At 43.9% G+C, this 21,224-nt stretch overlaps 1 protein-coding gene across 1 annotated transcript; it reads left to right on the forward strand.

Moving 5' to 3' along the window:
* Positions 1-614: 614 nt before the first annotated feature.
* On the forward strand, positions 615-20,414 carry LOC121572456 (SH3 domain and tetratricopeptide repeat-containing protein 1-like). The gene is made up of 18 exons (XM_045222280.1): positions 615-739; positions 6,185-6,290; positions 6,611-6,754; positions 8,071-8,269; positions 9,000-9,076; positions 9,357-9,555; positions 10,078-10,208; positions 10,333-10,374; positions 10,548-11,927; positions 12,185-12,293; positions 12,399-12,459; positions 12,648-12,840; positions 16,995-17,175; positions 17,292-17,442; positions 17,537-17,659; positions 17,802-17,952; positions 18,852-19,048; positions 19,444-20,414. Exons 1-18 carry the CDS (start codon positions 617-619, stop codon positions 19,720-19,722), a joined length of 3,846 nt encoding a protein of 1,281 aa, XP_045078215.1. The 5' UTR covers positions 615-616; the 3' UTR covers positions 19,723-20,414.
* Positions 20,415-21,224: the final 810 nt, after the last annotated feature.

Below are 21,224 nucleotides of genomic sequence, written 5' to 3' on the forward strand. Positions count from 1 at the left end.
TACCGGTCAGCATATTGACATTATTTATTAGAGTTTTGAGTCTCTAACTATGGCAAATCTTAACCTAATCTTTTGACCTACCTTTGGATGTTATAGACTAGACTAGGCTATAATTGTGGAATGTGGATGTTAGTTACCTCAGCATGGTGTTTTAAAACACAATGTTATTGTTTTATTATTGAGTCACCTGAGTATCTCTGTCACCACTTCTTTCCTACAAAACATTAACTAGAGAAGAATTGCTCATACTCAGCTTGTCATAGACTATAATGGAGATGTAATGTGTCCTTAGATTGGGGTTAGAGTCCGATATTGACTGGAGTACATTATAACAAATTGTATTTTAAAAGTACTCAAAGCCCATCGCAAAGGAGCAGACTGACACACAAACACACACACAGACACACACACTATGGGTCTTGGTCAACAGTAGTGCACTATACTGTATAAAGAATAGGGGGCCATTTCAGATGTATCAGATTGTTGTAGCGTTGCCCATGCTGCTGGACAGGCTTCCTGCCTACATGGTGTTGTGTCGTATTGGGTCCTTATAATTTTTATAGATATAGTGTTGTATCATATTGTGTTCCTTTCACGTTGTGTTCCAGCTCTACCCATGTTGCTGGCCTTCGTGGAGGGGCCCGACAGGCACCCTGCAGACGAGGGATCTCAGGAAGTGCTGCGGGGGAAACTCCGCCTCCTGGAGGCCGACAGCGCGGAGGTCAACGCTCTCTTCACAGTATGACCCTCTTTATTCAACCTTTATGTGTCCAGGTTTTTTAAATGTATTTTATTTCACCTTTATCTAACCAGGTAAGCCAGTTGAGAACAAGTTTTCATTTACAACTGCGACCTGGCCAAGATAAAGCAAAGCAGTGCGATAAAAACAACAACATATGTTACATATGGGGTAAAACATTTACATTTACATTTACATCATTTAGCAGACGCTCTTATCCAGAGCGACTTACAAAACAAAACATAAAGTCAAAAATACAACAGAAAATATATATATACAGTGTGTGCAAATGTAACAAGTTATGGAGGTAAGGCAATAAATAGGCTATAGTGCAAAATAATTACAATTAGTATTAACACTGGAATGATAGATGTGCAAGAGATGATGTGCAAATAGAGATACTGGGGTGCAAATGAGCAAAATAAATAACAATATGGGGATGAGGTAGTTGGGTGGGCTAATTTCAGATGGGCTGTGTACAGGTGCAGTGATCGGTAATGTGCTCTGACAACTGATGCTTAAAGTTAGTGAGGGAGATAAGAGTCTCCAGCTTCAGAGATTTTTGCAGTTCGTTCCAGTCATTGGCAGCAGAGAACTGGAAGGAATGGCGGCCAAAGGAGGTGTTGGCTTTGGGGATGACCAGTGAGATATACCTGCTGGAGCGCATACTACGGGTGGGTGTTGCTATGGTGAACAATGAGCTAAGATAAGGCGGGGATTTGCCTAGCAGTGATTTATAGATGGCCTGGAGCCAGTGGGTTTGGCGACGAATATGTAGTGAGGACCAGCCAACAAGAGCGTACAGGTCACAATGGTGGGTAGTATATGGGGCTTTGGTGAAAAACGGATGGCACTGTGATAGACTACATCCAATTTGCTGAGTAGAGTGTTGGAGGCTATTTTGTAAATGACATCGCCGAAGTCAAGGATCGGTAGGATAGTCAGTTTTACAAGGGCATGTTTGGCAGCATGAGTGAAGGAGGCTTTGTTGCGAAATAGGAAGCCGATTCTAGATTTAACTTTGGATTGGAGATGCTTAATGTGAGTCTGGAAGGAGAGTTTACAGTCTAGTCAGACACCTAAGTATTTGTAGTTGTCCACATACTCTAGGTCAGACCCGTCGAGAGTAGTGATTCTAGTCGGGTGGGTGCCAGCAGCGTTCGATTGAAGAGCATGCATTTAGTTTTACTTGTGTTTAAGAGCAGTTGGAGGCTACGGAAGGAGTGTTGTATGGCATTGAAGCTTGTTTGGAGGTTTGTTAACACAGTGTCCAATGAAGGGCCAGATGTATACAAAATGGTGTCGTCTGCGTAGAGGTGGATCTGAGAATCACCGGCAGCAAGAGCGACATCATTGATATACACAGAGAAAAGAGTCGGCCCAAGAATTGAACCCTGTGGCACCCCCATAGAGACTGCCATAGGTCCAGACAACAGGCCCTCCGATTTGACACATTGAACCCTATCTGAGAAGTAGTTGGTGAACCAGGCGAGGCAGTCATTTGAGAAACCAAGGCTATTTAGTCTGCCAATAAGAATGCAGTGGTTGACAGAGTCGAAAGCCTTGGCCAGGTCGATGAAGACGGCTGCACAGTACTGTCTTTTATCGATCGCGGTTATAATATCGTTTAGGACCTTGAGCGTGGCTGAGGTGCACCCATGACCAGCTCGGAAACCGGATTGCATAGCGGAGAAGGTACGGTGTGATTCAAAATGGTCGGTGATCTGTTTGTTAACTTGGCTTTCAAAAACTTTCGAAAGGCAGGGCAGGATGGATATAGGTCTGTAACAGTTTGGATCTAGAGTGTCACCCCCTTTGAAAATGGTGATGACCGCGGAGCTTTCCAATCTTTGGGGTCTCAGACGTTACGAAAGAGAGGTTGAACAGGCTAGTAATAGGGGTTGCGACAATTTCGGCGGCTAATTTTAGAAAGAAAGGGTCCAGATTGTCTAGCCCAGATGATTTGTAGGGGTCCAGATTTTGCAGCTCTTTCAGAACATCAGCTGTCTGAATTTGTGTGACGGAGAAGCGGGGGAGGGGGCATGGGCAAGTTGCAGCGGAGGGTGCAGAGCTGGTGACCGGGGTAGTGGTAGCCAGGTGGAAAGCATGGCCAGCCGTAGCAAAATGCTTGTTGAAATTCTCGATTATTGTAGATTTATCGGTGGTGATAGTGTTTCCTAGCCTCAGTGCAGTGGGCAGCTGGGAGGAGGTGCTCTTATTCTCCATGGACTTTACAGTGTCCCAAAACTTTTTTTGAGTTAGTGCTACAGGATGCAAATTTATGTTTGAAAGCTAGCCTTTGCTTTCCTAACTGCTTGTGTATATTGGTTCCTAACTTCCCTGAAAAGTTGCATATCGCGGGGGCTATTCGATGCTAATGCAGTACGCCACAGGATGTTTTTGTGCTGGTCAAGGGCAGTCAAGTCTGAGGAGAACCAGGGGCTATATCTGTTCTTAGATCAGAATTTTTGAATGGGGCATGCTTATTTAAGATAGAGAGGAAAGCACTTTTAAAGAACAACCAGGCATCCTCTACTGACGGAATGAGATCGATATCCATCCAGGATACCTGGGCCAGGTCAATTAGGAAGGCCTGCTCGCTAAAGTGTTTTAGGGAGCGTTTGACAGTGATGAGGGGTGGTCGTTTGACCGCGGACCCATTACAGACACAGGCAATAAGGCAGTGATCGCTGAGATCCTGGTTGAAGACAGAGGAGGTGTATTTAGAGGGTAAGTTAGTCAGGAGGATATCTATAAGGGTGGCCATGTTTACGGATTTAGGGTTATACCTGCTAGGTTCCTTGATAATTTGTGTGAGATTGAGGGCATCTAGTTTGGATTGTAGGATGGCCGGGGTGTTAAGCATATCCCAGTTTAGGTCACCAAGCAGTACGAACTCTGAGGATAGATGGGGGGCAATCAATTCACATATGGTGTCCAGGGCACAGCTGGGGGCTAAGGGGGGTCTGTAGCAAGCGACAACAGTGAGAGATGTATTTCTGGAAAGGTGGATTTTTAGAAGTAGGAGCTCAAACTGTTTGGGCACAGACCTGGATAGTATGATAGAGCTCTGCAGGCTATCTCTACAGTAGATTGCAACTCCACCCCCTTTGGCAGTTCTATCTAGACGGAAAATGTTGTAGTTGGGGCCTTTTTGGTGGCCTTCCTAAGCCAGGATTCAGACACTGCTAGAACATCAGGGTTGGCGGAGTGTGCTAACACAGTGAATAACTCAAACTTAGGGAGGAGGCTTCTGATGTTAATATGCAAAAAAACAATGCTTTTACGGTTACAGAAGTCAATTAATGATAGCTCCTGGGGAGTAGGAGTGATACTGGGGGCTGCAGGGCCTGGGTTAACCTCTACATCACCAGAGGAACAGAGGAGGACTAGAATAAGGATACGGCTAAAGGCTTTAAGAACTGGTCTTCTAGTGTGTTGGGTACAGAGAAGAGAGTAAAGGGGGCAGATTTCCGGGCGTTGTGGAATAGATTCAGGGCATTATGTACAGACAAGGATATGGAAGGATATGACGACAGTGGAGGTAAACCTAAGCGTTGGGTAACAATGAAAGCGATAGCATCACTGGAGGCACCGATTGAGCCGGTCTCCACGTGTATGGGGGGTGGAACAAAGGAGCTATTTGAGGCAGTTTGAGAGGGACTTGGGGCTTTACAGTGAAATTGTATAATAAGAACTAACTGGAACAGCAATAGGCAAGGCATATTGACATGGGAGAGAGGCATAAAGCAATCACAGGTGTTATTCGAGAGAGCTAAGACAACAACTGGTAATGGCGATAAAAGTTTGGGCTGAGGCTAAACAGATAAACAGGACAGGGTACCGTGTAAAGGAACAGTCCAGCAGGCATCAGTTGTGCAGCTGAGTGATCATAAGGTCCAGTGAACAGCAATATGTGAGTCCGAGAGCAGTTCGAATTGGTGCTACAGCACAGGCTAGCAGGAAGCACGGCTGTTGTTTGCGTGTGCTAGCGGGCCGGGGCTAGCAGATGGATCTTCGTGGTCGTCGCAACAGGAAGCCTGTTGAAACCACAGACGATTACGTCGGCAGACCAGTCGTGATGGATCGGCGGGGCTCCATGTCGACTCTAGGAGGTCCCGTCCGGTTGACAGAGAGGTAGATAGCCGGGAGATGGGCCTGACTCAAGGCTAGCTCAAGGCTGATTAGCCAACAACAACATCCATTTGGTTGCAGCTAGCTAGTTGCGATGATCCGGAGTTAAAGGTCCAGTGATTTAGTGATTCCGGCAGAAAAAACGATATGTTCTCGGTCGATAACGCGCTGTGCAGACAGTGCAGACTGGCCGATAATAGTCCAGGCTAGAGCTGGCTGGTAGGTAGTGCAGGCCACAGACAATGGTGAAAGACCGCTAACGGTGGCCAATAGCAAGTAGCTAGTTAGCTGGCTACTCCCGTCCGGTAGACAGAGAGGTAGATAGCCGGGATATGGGCCTGGCTCGAGGCTAGCTCAAGGCTAACTGGTGCTTGCTTCGGGGGCAGTGGTGATTAGCAAACAGCAACATCCATTCGGTTGCGGCTAGCTAGTTGCGATCCGGTGTTAATGTCCATTGATTCAGTTATTCCGGCAGAAAATCCGATGTTCTGGGTGAAAACCGCTAACGGTGGCTAATAGCAAGTAGCTAGTTAGCTGGCTAGCTAGTTTCAACTGGAGATTCAAGATAAAAGGTAAGTCAATCATAGAATCCGTTCCACATTGAGTGAGGTGGGTTGCAGGAAAGCATATTTAGTAGAAGGATGAAAAGTGTGCTAGGGAAATATGTACAAAAACAATACAAAAAACAGGCTATTTACACGGACACACACATAGGACACGACTGCACTGCTATGCCATCTTGGATCTTTCTGAACATTTAGGTTAGTCTTGTTGAGGTAAGATGTATTTTCAAGAGTAATCTATATGTACAGCAGTAATCTATATGTTCTACTAAACAGCATTCGCTATGATACTGTTCTCAGCATTGCACAGTCACACCCCACTTTGTCAACATGCATTCTCACAGCTTTTGTGGAATTATCGCAAGTGTGTAAAGTTATAGTGAATAGAAGGAATGCATTATGTATGGTCGTGGCATATCTGCAGATTTGTTATCACCTGCTTTACCGCTACATAGACTTCCAGACATTGTGCTAACACTAGATAGCATTGGCTTGCAAAACTACCTCTAACTTCCTTCATACTGGACACAGAGACATAAAAATGGTATCCACAAGTTCATCTGATTCTGGGGAAGTAGATCCCGAAGTATCCCTTTAAATGGTTTTGTTATCAGTTTGTGATTGTTCATATTGAATACCAGTAAGTATCTTAATCACAGATTACATTGCTTAATACTGACCAAACAGGTTTAAATGAATCAACATCTCATGTACAACCTCTCCTCTGTTCTCCTCTCCTGTTCTTAAGGAACTCTCTGCCAGGCTGGTCTCCATCAACAGTGAAGAAAACGTCATATTAGTCGCATTCAAAACATTCGAAGAGATATGGAAGTTCACCACGTATTACACAATGGGTATGTATTATAAACACACAGAATAGGGAAACTACAGCACAACAAACTCTGTTTGTATGGGATAAGAGGATACTTGGATGTTCAAATCAAATGTGTTATATTTTCTTAGAACATGAAAGTACTAGCTACATAATTTCTTAACAAATACTACGTAAATTCCAACTCGAATAGGACTTTAAATAACAGTTTCCTCACTAACGACCTGTTGACCTCTGTTGTCCGGGCTTCCTATGCCAGTGTATGGAGAACCTGCTGCTGGACAAGGACATCTGGCTGACCTCTGACCTATTGACCTCTAACCTCTGACCTCTGTTCCCCAGGTTTTCTGGGTCATTGCATGGAGAACCTGCTCCTAGACCAGGACTTCTGGTTGAGCTCTATGGACCAGAAGGACGTGGGCATAGAGATCTCTATCCAAGAGGAGACTCTCAACCTCATGTACAAAGGCATCCTCATGCAAGAGGGTAACTCTCTAACTCTCTACTCATGCCTAAAATGTTGCAGGGAGTTTTAACATGAAGATGTCTGACTTTGACAGCTTTTTTCTATCTTTACAATGTGCATTGTTGTTGACCAACTCAGTGGCCTTATGGTTAGTGTCCAACCTGAGATTGGAAGGTTGGGACTTCGATCCCCAGTCGAATCATACCAAAGATGGCTGGAACGGAGCCAACGGAATGGCATCAAACACATAAAAATAAGCTTATAGTGTTATAAGATGCTACAGGTATCCCAGCTAGCGCATAACGTTCTGAAAACCATATGTTTCTGAAAGCGTGGTTGTCCTATGGTTATTTTCCATACAACCTTCCCACAATGTTCTGGGAATGGTGCAGGATACCCAGCTACCACATAACGTTCTGAGGACCATATGTTTCTTATGTGGGAATTTCAGTACTTATGCATAACGTTTTCTGCAGGTTTCCTCATGGTTCTATTTAAACTAATGTTCTCAGAACATGAAGGAAACTTTCCGTAAAAAAACACAAGAAAACATTAGTAGCGTTCAAAGAACATTCTAATAATGTTATTTAAAAACATATACATTTTGTTCGCAGCATCAACAAAACTCTCTCAATCCTCCATCTTGTTAATTGTGTTCAGGTATGTTGGCCGCAGCCACTAATTGGCCACACCTGATCTCAATGTGCTTGTTTCCTTTGAAATGGGGTCTGTTTGAATAGACTAAAATGAACAGCTTTGTATGAGTAAAACAAAAAACACAGCATGCTAGCTCCATCCTTGTGCCGCAGTGGACTAATTCCATGAATAGAGAACAGAAGATCATAGGTTTGAATCTCACTGACGGCGTGCCAAAATAAAAAGAAATGTTTGCATGATTAATGTCTAAGCAAATTAATTTATATCGGTACTAGGAGTTAACTTAAGCTAGCAGTTTTATCAAAGTTCTTATTCAAACATGTTCTCAAAACGTTATTTAATTACTTTCAAATAAACTATAATTTCCATTCTCAGAACGTTAATAAAACCTCGCAGGAAAACATTTAGGGAACCATAGTCAAATGTTCTCAGAACCTTCCTGCAACCTAAAAATGTATGTTCCCAGAACAGGCGAAACGTTAAAAAAACGTGTATTTTTACCGGTCAGGAAACGTATGGCTTTGTTCCCAGAACCAATGGGAAACCAAAAACGTACATTCACACAACTTCCCAGGAACCGAATTTGCTAGCTAGGATGTTATCCGATATTAGGTACAATGTTATACATTCCTAGAAGCTCTTAAAATAAAAGATTACCAAATCTCTCCCCCTCTCTTAGGTTCCTTCTTTGCCAGCTGCAGTTCCACCCAGATGTTTGACAGCTCCACCTCTGGTAGTGACCTCTACCTGGAGCAGGGGGACATAGCCCTGTTCGAGCCCCCGTTCTTGGGGTCGGGGTGGACTGTACTCTCCCTGGGGGATGGAGCCCGGGGGACCAAGCCCAAACCAGCCCTGGAGCCCGTCATACCCTTCCACCAGTCAGTAAAATATAAAATATATAATTTCACCATTGTTAATATTCTGCAATATAAATATATATATATGAATAGTTTATATCCAAAACGCTATATCCACCAATTTTTCACATTGTGTATTTTCATCAGCAATGATTGCTTATGGGTATCTTCATGTATGTGTAAAATATTACTGTTCTCAGATGTGTATTAAAATGTGTTTCTTTGCAAAACACTATATATCCATTGTTTAGCTGGAAAATAATGTTTGTATCCTTTATATTTGACTGTGATATGTGGTTGGCTCACCTAGATATCTTAAGATGAATGCACTAACATTAAGTCACTCTGGATAAGAGCATCTGCTAAAGGACTACAATGTTAAATGTAAATGTTTTACATACAGATCTCATATTACTGTAGTTAATTCAGTGGAGCCTGTTGAGGGGAGGACGGTTCATAATAATGGCTGGAACGGAGCCAATGGAATGGCATCAAACACATGGAAACCATATTTCTCTGAGAGGGAGGCGGATATGTAGCATTTTGCAAAACAATATAATTATTTGTTTTCTGAAATGAAACCATCAAGTGATAGATTTTAAACAACCCAATGCCATGATTAAATAGTGAAAAAACACACCAATATCTTTCATAAGTTCTTTAAACAATAAAAGCTAATTTACCAACATTTTTGAAAATTGATATATCGCATTTTGGAAATAAACACTTCATATTATTTCACTCCCTAAAGATGGTTCTTGAAATCCTGTGCGGAGAACATCTTAGTTGGTAGTGGCAAGCCAGCATGTGACTTCCTCTGCCAGTTTGGTAAGTAGTTCACATTCCATCAATGTACAGATTTCTACACAGTAAATCAATGTAATCTAGTTCTGTAGTATTCTTCATTGAGTTCCCATTCTCCCATCTGTAGGATAATTCTAGACTTTCCTAGACATATCTTAGTTCTAAGGTCTCCTCTGTCCCGTCTCTTTCCCATAGAATTATAATTATTGGGGGAATTCTAAACCAACTAGTGGGGGAATTCTAAACCAACCCTAAAATTCAAATTCCATCCTTCCCTCTCCCTATCCTCCTCTCCCCATGCTAGCCACAGGCTCCTGCGTTGCCACTGTGGAGTATGACGCCGGAGGGCCAGATGAGCTGAGCCTGGAGCAGGGTGATCGCATCATCATTGTAGGCCTGTTGGTGTCGTGCTTCGAGTGGTTCACTGGCAGGCTGGAGAGGACAGGAGAGGTGGGACTGGTGAGGACAACACTGGTCAAGCCAGCTGATGATACCCTTCGTGAGTAAGTGTATCTGCTGAGTTATATCAATCAATCATTCAATCAATCAGCCAATATCCATTGTAAGTGTATCCTTCTGATGAGTTATATTTTGATGAACTGCATCATGATGTTTCATCATGTATACAGTAGTCAAATATTCATAGAATTAAATAGAACACTAGAATGGTCATTGGCATCCCGGCAACTATGCAGCACAATGATATCAGCCATCTAGTGTATGTAGTGGCCTCCTGTAGCTCAATTGGTAGAGCATGGCACTTGCGACGCCAGGGTTGTGGGTTCGATTCCCACGGGGGGCCAGTATGAAAAAATGTATGCACTCACTAACCTCTAAGTCGCTCTGGATAAGAGCATCTGCTAAATGACTAAAATGTTATACATCTCTATGACTGTATTACAGTAAGTGGACAATGCTTTCAGAGCCATGACAAATTAGATGTTCAAACCCACATAGTAGGTCCTCGCGTTCCTTTTAAAAAGTGTTATTATTCTACCTATTTTTGCTTAATCAATCCACTTTAGGTCGGCGGACATATTCCTAGACAAAGAAGAAAGGTTGTTTTTTAACCTGAGAGAAGAGCAGATCAAAGAAGAAACTATTGCCTTGCTGAAGAAAATCTCCCAGAATGATGTTGGATCTGTCTACAAACTTGGTGAGACAGAAATTGAGAAATGTGCAGGCTCATTTTGTTGGTGATGAACAGCTCTCTAAGACTCCTTACTGTGTAAAGACGGTCAGTTATGATATTGATTCATGAATTATCCCTTTTATTCCAGATCTGATTGATCAACAGGATTCTCCAAAGGAACTAACTCAAAGTAGGCGTATTTATTGTTTGCTTTGTACAAATAGCACAGCCTGGACAGTTGGGTTTGAGTATTATATTGTTTTCCTTCTCAACCTAAAAAACTATTCAAATAATTAACTTTTTCTGGCTCCTCCCACATGTCAACAACATCATAAATAATCATCTTCATCTAATGTCTTACAGATGGTTCCCAAGGAAACATGGACGCTCACCACCAAGCAGAACTAAAGAGGAAGATAGAAGAGATTCTACAAGAAGTGAAGGAGAAAGTGCCTTGTGCGACTGTGACTACAAACGGAACTCTGGAGGACCACAGTGAGTCTTCTAAGACTATATTACCCAGTGGGTCTCACTTCACCATCCACCCAGTAGAGGAAGGCACCCCCACCAACCAAGAGAAACTCCTTCCTCTTCTATCCTTCCTGGACGGCTCTGACTACAAGCCAGATTTTGGCACCCTCTACGGACAATCCCCGGAACTGCTCCTCGCCACATTCAACGGCCACTCGGACAACATTGACGAATTGGTTGCATACTTAGGCATTGCCAGGGAAATGGCCAGGAAGAAGCGTCTCCATTGGTCGCAGAGCCGCCTCTGTTTGCTTTTGGGGAAACTCTGTTCGGGAAGCTCAAAATTCTCCCAGGCTCGCGTCTACTTCGAGGAGGCCCTCAGTATCCCTCGAGACGGATTCATGGACATGCTAATGCTAGCTAGCATCTACGTTAACCTAGCTGTGATCTATCTCATGCAAAAAAACACAGAGAAGTACTTTGCTCTGTCAGAGCGGATTGCTGCATTGCTCATGGGTATCCCTGACTGCGTCTCTACTGTAGAGAAAGACTCTGAAGTCCTCAAGTTCATCCTGAAGAAGGCGGTTCTCGCTCATAACAAGATGGCCGAAGCACGCGCTTGTTTCCTTCTAGCAAAGCTCCACTGGAGGCGAGGCGAGGGGACGGACGCCGTGCCGTTCTTGGAGAGGCTTCTGGTTCTCTCGGCGGAGCCCCCAGGTGTCCGGAGCGTCACGCCCAGTCACGGCTACCTGAGCCTGGGGAGACTGTACAGCCAGCTCTCCCTCCCCCACCTCTGTATCAGCTCAGCCAGGAGAGCCACAATGCATCCGTCCGCTAGGCTAGCCAATTGTCTGAGTGGAATGGGGTTAGTGCTGGAGAACACAGCCAGACTCTATGGGATCCGGAAGCAGGAAGTCGCCATTCCTGCTCAAGTGGCTCCGTATCTGAGCCGGTCGCTCTCTTTCACTTGGGAATTAGATGGAGTCGGTGGCAATGGCGACCACACTCTAAGCCAGGCACTCACACTTTGCCTATCCCAGCTGTTTCAGAAACACAGGATGCTAGGACGCGCAGTATGCTCCATGCACACTCTCATAGACCATCATTGCGGGCCGTCATCATCATTGGGCGCCACTAGCAGCCCTGAACGCAACAGCGCCCTCGTGTGGCTAGCCTGGCTGCACATCTGTAACAGCCAACCGGAGGTATCTCTAGACGTCCTCGACTCAGTGCTGGCCTCCATGCCAGAACACTGCACTACCCAACAGGAAGGTTGCTATTTATCTTATGATTATATCTGTTGTATGTTTGTACCCTGGCTGTATGACAAATTTCCCAATTTAATGCAGATATCGATTGATAAAGTGGTCCTCTGTAGCTCAGCTGGTAGAGCACGGCGCTTGTAACGCTAAGGTAGTGGGTTCGATCCCCGGGACCACCCATACACAAAAAAAATTTATGCACGCATGACTGTAAGTCGCTTTGGATAATTATATTATTTATTATTATTTATAAATTGAATTATTAAGGATTGGTCCACAACATGAGGGGTGTGGCACTTCGATGCACGGGAGACCTGCGGAGGGCGGCAGAGAGCTACCAGGCGGCCATTAATGTGTGTGAGGAGTTCGAAGACAGGTAATGATAATTCTTGTGTGTTTAAAATGTGAACATTGTATCAAATAATTCTGCTATTGATACTATATAATGTTTATTTTATTGTAAAATAAACCCTTCTCTCAGGGCCAACTGGGCAGTCGTGCAGGCTAACCTGGGGATGCTGTGTCTGAAGGCTGGGGCTAAGGTATTTATATCATGTTTTTGTTTTGTAACTTCTTGTCTTTTACATTCGATATATTGTTTGTTTTACCATCAAGGACCACTTTGGAAATAAGTGTTTTAATTGATGTTTTCTAGTGATATCCTCTGGGATCAAATGCACATCTTGCTAGATGTATATATCATTTCACCCAAAATGTAATTCAATTCAAGGGTCTGGCGGAGGGGCACCTCACGGAAGCCGTGGCGCTGTTCTCAGAGCTGGGTGGAGAGGAGCATGAGGTGAACTTTATAACAGTGCTGTTGGAGCTGGGACAGCACTGTGTGAACCAGAGACTCCTGGGAAGAGGGAAGATCTACTTTGAGTGGGCTCTGCTGATGGCCATCAAGTCAAACCATTTAGACAGTAAGTGTTTTTACTGCTTACCTCCTTTTCTCAGTGTGAGTGTGTTACGCATAGAAGGGGTCAACTTACACACACCACACGCACGCACGTGCGCATAGGAACACACACGAACACACACATTCATGCAAACACACACTTATGGTACACTGCTGAAACAACAGTGTGAGGTATGGGGTCCCTTGGCTGCGCATCCTGAAAACGGAAAGTATTCAGACTCCTTCACTTTTTCCACATATTGTTACGTTACAGCCGTATTGAGTTTGAGTTTGTTTATTCTTGCTCACAGATAAAACTGAAGAAATGCAGAATTTACATTACTAATAATTGCAAAACACTCATTTGATATATATAACACATAATACATGACATAAATAGAATGCAGAACACTTGAAACATTACAGGACATTTTTCATGATGGAAATTGAAATATTAAAATGTGATTGTAAAAAATATACTTTTTGGGAAAACCATTTAAGAGCTAGAGTTATTATACAGTCTGACAGTAGTGGGTAGAGTATTCTAAAATTGATTAAATATATAGTTTTCCTCTTCAGTCTACACACAATGCCCCATAATGACAAAGAGAAAACAGGTTTTTAGATTTTTTTGCACATTTATTAAAAATAAATACAGAAATACCTTACTTACATAAGTATTCAGACCCTTTGCTATGAGACTCGAAATTGAGCTCTGGTGCATCCTGTTTCCATTGTTCATCATGAGATGTTTCTACAACTTAATTGGAGTCCACCTGTGGTAAATTCAATTGATTGGACATGATTTGGAAAGGCACACACCTGTCTATATAAGGTTGACAGTGCATCTCAGAGAAAAAACCAAGCCATGAGGTCAAAGGAATTGTCCGTAGAGCTCCGAGACAGGTTTGTGTTGAGGCAGAGATCTGGGGAAGGGTACCAAAAATGTTTTGCTGCATTGACGGTCCCAAAGAACACAGTGGCCTCCATCATTCTTGGCCGCCCGGCCAAACTGAGCAATCGCGGGAGAAGGGCCTTGGTCAGGGAGATGACCAAGAACCTGATGGTCACTCTGACAGAGCTCCAGAGTTCCTTTGTGGAGATGGGAGAACCTTCCAGAAGGACCACCATCTCTGCAGCACTCCACCAATCATGCCTTTATGGTAGAGTGGCCAGATGGAAGCCACTCCTCAGTAAAAGGCACATGACAGCCCGCTTGGAGTTTGCCAAAAGGCACCTAAAGGACTCTCAGACCATGAGAAACAAGATTCTCTGGTCTGATGAAACCAAGATTGAACTCTTTGGCCTGAATGCCAAGCGTCACGTCTGGAGGAAACCTGATACTATCCCTACGGTGAAGCATGGTGGTGGCAGCATCATGCTGTGGGAATGTTTTTCAGCGGCAGGGAGACTAGTCTGGATCGAGGGAAAGATGAATGGAGCAAAGTACAGAGAGATCCATGATGAAAACCTGCTCCAGAGCGCTCAGGACCTCAGACTGGGGCAAAGGTTCACCTTCCAACAGAACAACGACCCTAAGCACACAGCCAAGACAACGCAGGAGTGGCTTTGGGACAAGTCTCTGAATGTCCTTGAGTAGCCCAGCCAGAGCCCGGACTTGAACCCGATCTAACATTTCTGGAGAGACCTGAAAATAGCTGTGCAGCGACGCTCCCCATCCAACCTGACAGAGCTTGAGAGGATCTGCAGAGAACAATGGGAGAAACTCTCCAAATACTGGTGTGCCAAGCTTGTAGCGTCATACCCAAGAAGACTCGAGGCTGTAATCGCTGCCAAAGGTGCTTCAACAAAGTACTGAGGAAAGGGTCTGTATACTTATGTAAATATAATATACAGTAAACAGTTTTTGCGTCGTCATTATGAGGGGAAAAAACGATTGAATAAATTTTACAATAAGGCTGTAACGTAACAAAATGTGGAAAATGTCAAGGGGTCTGAATACTTTCCGAATGCACTGTACGTACATGTGAAATTAATTCGACATGCAGGATTCCTGATTTATCCCCAAATATGTTTTGAGGTTTGAATCACCTTTGGTCACATATACACTGAGTGTACAAAACATTATGAACACCAGCTCTTTCCTTGACATAGACTGACCAGGTGAAAGCTATGATCCCTTATTGATGTCACTTGTTAAATCCATTTCAATCAGTGTAGATGAAGGGGAGGAGTCAGGTTGAAGAAAGATTTTTAAGCCTTGTGACAATTGAGACATGAATTGTGTACAGTGGGGGAAAAAAGTATTTAGTCAGCCACCAATTGTGCAAGTTCTCCCACTTAAAAAGATGAGAGAGGCCTGTAATTTTCATCATAGGTACACGTCAACTATGACAGACAAATTGAGAAAAAAAAATCCAGAAAATCACATTGTAGGATTTTTAATGAATTTATTTGCAAATTATGGTGGAAAATAAGTATTTGGTCACCTACAAACAAGCAAGATTTCTGTCTCTCACAGACCTGTAACTTCTTCTTTAAGAGGCTCCTCTGTCCTCCACTCGTTACCTGTATTAATGGCACCTGTTTGAACTTGTTATCAGTATAAAAGACACCTGTCCACAACCTCAAACAGTCACACTCCAAACTCCACTATGGCCAAGACCAAAGAGCTGTCAAAGGACACCAGAAACAAAATTGTAGACCTGCACCAGGCTGGGAAGACTGAATCTGCAATAGGTAAGCAGCTTGGTTTGAAGAAATCAACTGTGGGAGCAATTATTAGGAAATGGAAGACAAACAAGACCACTGATAATCTCCCTCGATCTGGGGCTCCACGCAAGATCTCACCCCGTGGGGTCAAAATGATCACAAGAACGGTGAGCAAAAATCCCAGAACCACACGGGGGGACCTAGTGAATGACCTGTAGAGAGCTGGGACCAAAGTAACAAAGCCTACCATCAGTAACACACTACGACTCAAATCCTGCAGTGCCAGACGTGTCCCCCTGCTTAAGCCAGTACATGTCCAGGCCTGTCTGAAGTTTGCTAGAGTGCATTTGGATGATCCAGAAGAGGATTGGGAGAATGTCATATGGTCAGATGAAACCAAAATAGAACTTTTTGGTAAAAACCCAACTCGTCGTGTTTGGAGGACAAAGAATGCTGAGTTGCATCCAAAGAACACCATACCTACTGTGAAGCATGGGGGTGGAAACATCATGCTTTGGGGCTGTTTTTCTGCAAAGGGACCACTGATCCGTGTAAAGGAAAGAATGAATGGGGCCATGTATCGTGAGATTTTGAGTGAAAACCTCCTTCCATCAGCAAGGGCATTGAAGATGAAACGTGGCTGGGTCTTTCAGCATGACAATGATCCCAAACACACCGCCCGGGCAACGAAGGAGTGGCTTCGTAAGAAGCATTTCAAGGTCCTGGAGTGGCCTAGCCAGTCTCCAGATCTCAACCCCATAGAAAATCTTTGGAGGGAGTTGAAAGTCCGTGTTGCCCAGCGACAGCCCCAAAACATCACTGCTCTAGAGGAGATCTGCATGGAGGAATGGGCCAAAATACCAGCAACAGTGTGTGAAAACCTTGTGAAGACTTACAGAAAACGTTTGACCTGTGTCATTGCCAACAAAGGGTATATAACAAAGTATTGAGAAACTTTTGTTATTGACCAAATACTTATTTTCCACCATAATTTGCAAATAAATTCATTAAAAATCCTACAATGTGATTTTCTGGAAAAAAAAATCTCATTTTGTCTGTCATAGTTGACGTGTACCTATGATGAAAATTACAGGCCTCTCTCATCTTTTTAAGTGGGATAACATGCACAATTGGTGGATGACTAAATACTTTTTTTCCCCACTGTATGTCTGCCATTCAGAGGGTGAATGGGAAACACAAAAGATTTAAGTGCCTTTGAACGGGATATGGTAGTAGGTGCCAGGCGCACCGGTTTGTGTCAAGAACTTCAACGCTGCTGGATTTTTCACACTCAACAGTTTCCCATGTGTATCAAGAATGGTCCACCACCCAAAGGACATCCAGCCAACTTGACAACTGTGGGAAGCATTGGAGTTAACATGGGCCAGCATCCCTGTGGGGGATGGGGGGGCGTGCAAATCAATGTTCCTAATGTTTTGTACTCTCAGTGTATATGCTGTTGCTATGTTGACATGACTCTATCCATCCATGTTATGTGTGTCCCAGGCCAGTTAAGTGCGACACAGCGTCTGTGCCACCTGTACGGAGCTGTATGTTCTGACGCAGCTCAGTGCATCATCTACAACGAACATCAGCTGACCCTACTGGCGACCCGGGGAGACAGGGGACAGGAGGGGGAGGTGCTGGAGACCATCAGCCAGCTATACCTCAGTCTGGGGACAGAGAGGTGTGTGTGGAAAGGGCAGGGGTGTGTGTGTGTGTGTGAGATGTGTCTGTCTGTCTGTCTCTAGTTGGCAGCAAATGATAACATTTCTGTCCCTTCCTTTCTATCTCTGTGTCCAGGGCTAGGCGGTCTGCTCTGGACTACACCAAACGTAGCCTGGGTATCTTCATAGACCTTGGCCGGAAGGAGAAGGAGGCATATGCCTGGTTGCAGGCTGGGAAGATATACCACATGCTGGGCCAAACCGAACTGGTGGACCTCTATGTACAGGTCAGAACCTATTCTACTGTATTTTATTATATTCTATTATACAGAGCACACAGCATTGACTCAGAGTTACATTGACTTATTGTATTCCTCCCAGGTGGCCCAAGATGTGGGCCTGAGTACAGGAGACACACACTTTATCCTACAGCTGCTGGAGGCAGCAGGGGATGTCTTCTTCAATAGCAACCAGGAGAGAGAGAAGGCTGTCTGCTTCTATAGGGTACACACACATACACACACTGCTTCTATTGGGTAGGACAGAGGGTGTGTGTGTGTGCATGCATGTGTATGTTTACATGTGTGTGTGACCTAATGTCTTTGTGTGTGTACATGTATGTGATCTCCCCTGTGTGTGTCTCTAGGACCGTGCCCTGCCCATCGCTGTGAGGACCAGCAGTGCAGAGGCCAGACTGAGGCTGTCTAACAAGCTGGTGGAGCTGCTACTGCAACTGAAGCTGTATGGAGAGGCTGTGGAGTACGCCCAGGCTGCCCTGGACATCAGTGTTACACTGGGTAAGACACAACAGAGCCTGTGTATTCTAGCTATGGCCACCAGATGTCAGACTTAACTTAGCCCAGACCTAGGCTGAATCCCAAATCACCCCCTTCCCCTTCCCCTAGCCCCTCTGCCCTCCATTTGCGAGTTGACGTGCGCCTCCGCCATATGCACAAGTGTCCCAAAGTTGAGGGAGTGACATTTATGGAGGGTGTAGGGCCTAATTAGACCCTCCGATAGCCACTTTGACCGAGCCAGCAACGTTGCCGGCTTCAGAAATAGCGCCGTGCCTTATGGGATTCCACTTCGCTGTTTTTGAGTTTATCACAATTTCACACAATGGAGAGGCGTGTATAAATATTTGCCACATTAATTTTTTCATGTCTGATTTCGAGACTTGACACAAAATATTAAATACCTCCCAAATGAAATGTTTAACTGTTACTGAGGTTTATATCTTGTAAAACGGCAGAGAAGAATTGTTCATTTGAATTTCATGCTCGTTTTAGTGGAACGTGAATTGCATCATTCAAGTCAGGAGTGTCCCAAAGTTGATGGGTTTATTGTTCCCCTCGCCACTCTCTGGATGTCACCCTCAGTTTCGTCAGCAACACGTGACAATGGACAGCCCTCTGAGCGAGTTGGTAGGGTCGAGGGAGTGGTTTGGGATTCACCGCTAGTCCTTACTTGTATTTCCCTAGAGAAATTTGCATTTACAATTAGCAGATCCTCTTATCCACAGCAACCTACAATAATGCATTCAATTAAGTTTGGTAGAATAAAACGGAAAAATAGCCGTCATCAGCAGAATCAGTGCCAGGGAAGAAAAAACAAGTGCAATGTCCACAGCCTGTTTATAGCTCATTTTGTGAAGAAATACTAACTAATGAAATTGTGGTTGTATATTTTGAAATAGGAAATAGTCTAAACGAGCGTGTGGCCTTCCACCGTCTGGCTACCCTGTACCACTGTCTGGGTCAGTTTGAACTGGCTGAACACTACTACCTGAAGACCCTCTCCCTCTGCCCCACGCCCCTGGAGTTTGATGAGGAAACCCTGTACTACGTCAGAGTCTATCAGACGCTAGGGGACATCATCTTCTACGACCTGAAGGTAAAATAATCTGAAAACAATGGCAGTTATACATAGACTGTTTTTTGCATTTTAGGTTTTCAATACACAATTAAAAGAAATACAAATGGTTTTGATTTTTAAACTGATGGTTGACAAGAGTACATGAGAGTAGTTGAAGTCAATTCCTTCTTAAGTTCCAGTCAATACAGGATTTGAATTCCATGTCATGATGGAGTTGACCCCAACCATGGAAAACATAGAGGATCCAAGAAGACGCATGAGTTTTTCATTTCATTGTGTTCATATTCTCCCACTCATAAAACTGCTTGACTCACATGGACCAAAACAGCTTTAACGATTCCTCCGCTGACCCCATCCAATCTTACCTCTAAACCCTGACCCCTAACCTTTCACCTTTCACCTTTGACCTTTAGGACCCCTACGACGCCGCGGGGTACTACCACCTGGCGCTGGCAGCAGCCATGGATCTCGGCAACAAGAAGTCCCAGCTCCAGCTCTGCACGCGATTGGCTTCGATCTACCACAACTTTCTGGTCGACCGGGAGCTCTCGCTCTTCTTCTACCAGAAAGCGCGAGCGTTCGCCTCAGACCTCAACGTACGCCGCATCAACCTCTCGCCCGACCAGAACTTCAGTAGTATGTCACAGTACAAGTCGAATAGGGTTAGCATTCAGGAAACAACAACAAAGTAACCACCAAACCGCCATCTTGGTTTGAAGCTAGGGAGAAGAAGGGAGAGGTTAAGGGTATCAGAGGAAATTGTGCCAAGTGGATGTCATATGTTTGGTTTGAAGAAGTGTACATATGTAATTTTGAGATTTTTAAACCGTTGAGATGTGTTGATATGATTTTGCCAATTCGGGTTCTGTGCCGTACTGAACAATTTCACTTATATAATCATACAGCAATGACCGAATATCTACAATTGTCTTCAGTTGAAGACCTGAAATTAGTTAAAGTCGTGTTGGTTAAAGGAATGAATCATGAAAGACATATCGCTAATAAAATTAATATGAGAATCAAGAGAAGATAATGGGAGTGTTAAGGTTCAGTTGATGCAGTTTATAGTGGAGTGAACTGCTTTCCACAAATGAGTCCTAATCTAGGATCTGTCCATATAATCTTATTCATTATTATCTAAAAGACTAAACTGATCCTAGATCAGACACTTTGTGGATACCTGCCCTGACCTCTCATCATATCCATGTCATTAAAGGGAAGCGTAGAGCCATGACAAGCGCCTTGAGTTTATCCTGGTCAGCTCTCTAGTCAGTAAAACTCCAGCCCCTATAATCATAACTGATGAGCCACCAATGCCTTTTTTGTATTGTTCTCTGTTTCTTGCAATAAACAATCACTATGATGCAGTCTTTATAAAAATCTACATGCTAAAATAAATTCTGCAAACATCTTCAAAATGTCTGTCATAACTGGGGCCAGGAGTTTTTCCTGACCTTTGACCACTTGGCAAGGAAAAACTCTGGGGCCTAACTTATAATAGTCCTAAATCTTTGAGCAGTGTTGAGGGTGCTTGGGTAAAATCATGCCAGATGGAATGCTTGTCTCCCTTCTCCAGATGGTGTAGGAAAGAGAGAGAGAAAGAGATGGAGAGGGAGAGAGAAAGAGAGAGGGAGGGAGAGATAGATAAATCTGTCAGTGGACTCACAAATGCATCACACTTCAAAGACTTTCCAAATTAACAACATGCTGCATTGGAATTATGTAAACAAAATATGTCTCGAAAGCATGACTATTGAAAATGTGGTTACAGACAAAGAGAGAAAGTAATGCTGAGTCTTACTTTTCTGTAATGAGTGGCATTTTCAGTACAGCAATATCACAATTTCAGCAACAATTCCATATTTTAATCCTAAGAATAACACATCTAAAGTATGCTTAGGAATCGTAAAAATATCACCAAGTACTGCTTCCACCATTAACAGCCAGCACAGTGGATACATGTGACTGGAACAAGGGGTCCAGTGTTTCCGAGAAGTGCCAGGAGAGATTGACATTGAGTTTTCAAATAAACATACCCACTGTTGGTGAAATATGTATGCGTCCCAAATGGCACCCTATTCCCTATATAGTGCACTACTTTTGACCAGGGCCCATAGGGGATAGGGGATAGGGTGCCATTTGGGATGCATCCCATATGACTTGGTGAACACACTCACTTCTCTACCATAACAAA

The sequence above is a fragment of the Coregonus clupeaformis genome, chromosome 8 (genome assembly GCF_020615455.1).
Source record: "Coregonus clupeaformis isolate EN_2021a chromosome 8, ASM2061545v1, whole genome shotgun sequence".
NCBI lineage: Eukaryota > Metazoa > Chordata > Actinopteri > Salmoniformes > Salmonidae > Coregonus > Coregonus clupeaformis.

Bases quoted from the DNA above. Each gene is read 5' to 3' on its own strand.
- LOC121572456 (XM_045222280.1), top strand. From the start codon at position 617: ATGTTGCTGGCCTTCGTGGAGGGGCCCGACAGGCACCCTGCAGACGAG. The intron at 12,294-12,398 runs GTAATGATAATT...CCCTTCTCTCAG, and splicing joins TGTGAGGAGTTCGAAGACAG to GGCCAACTGGGCAGTCGTGC. The intron at 12,841-16,994 runs GTAAGTGTTTTT...TGTGTGTCCCAG, and splicing joins CAAGTCAAACCATTTAGACA to GCCAGTTAAGTGCGACACAG.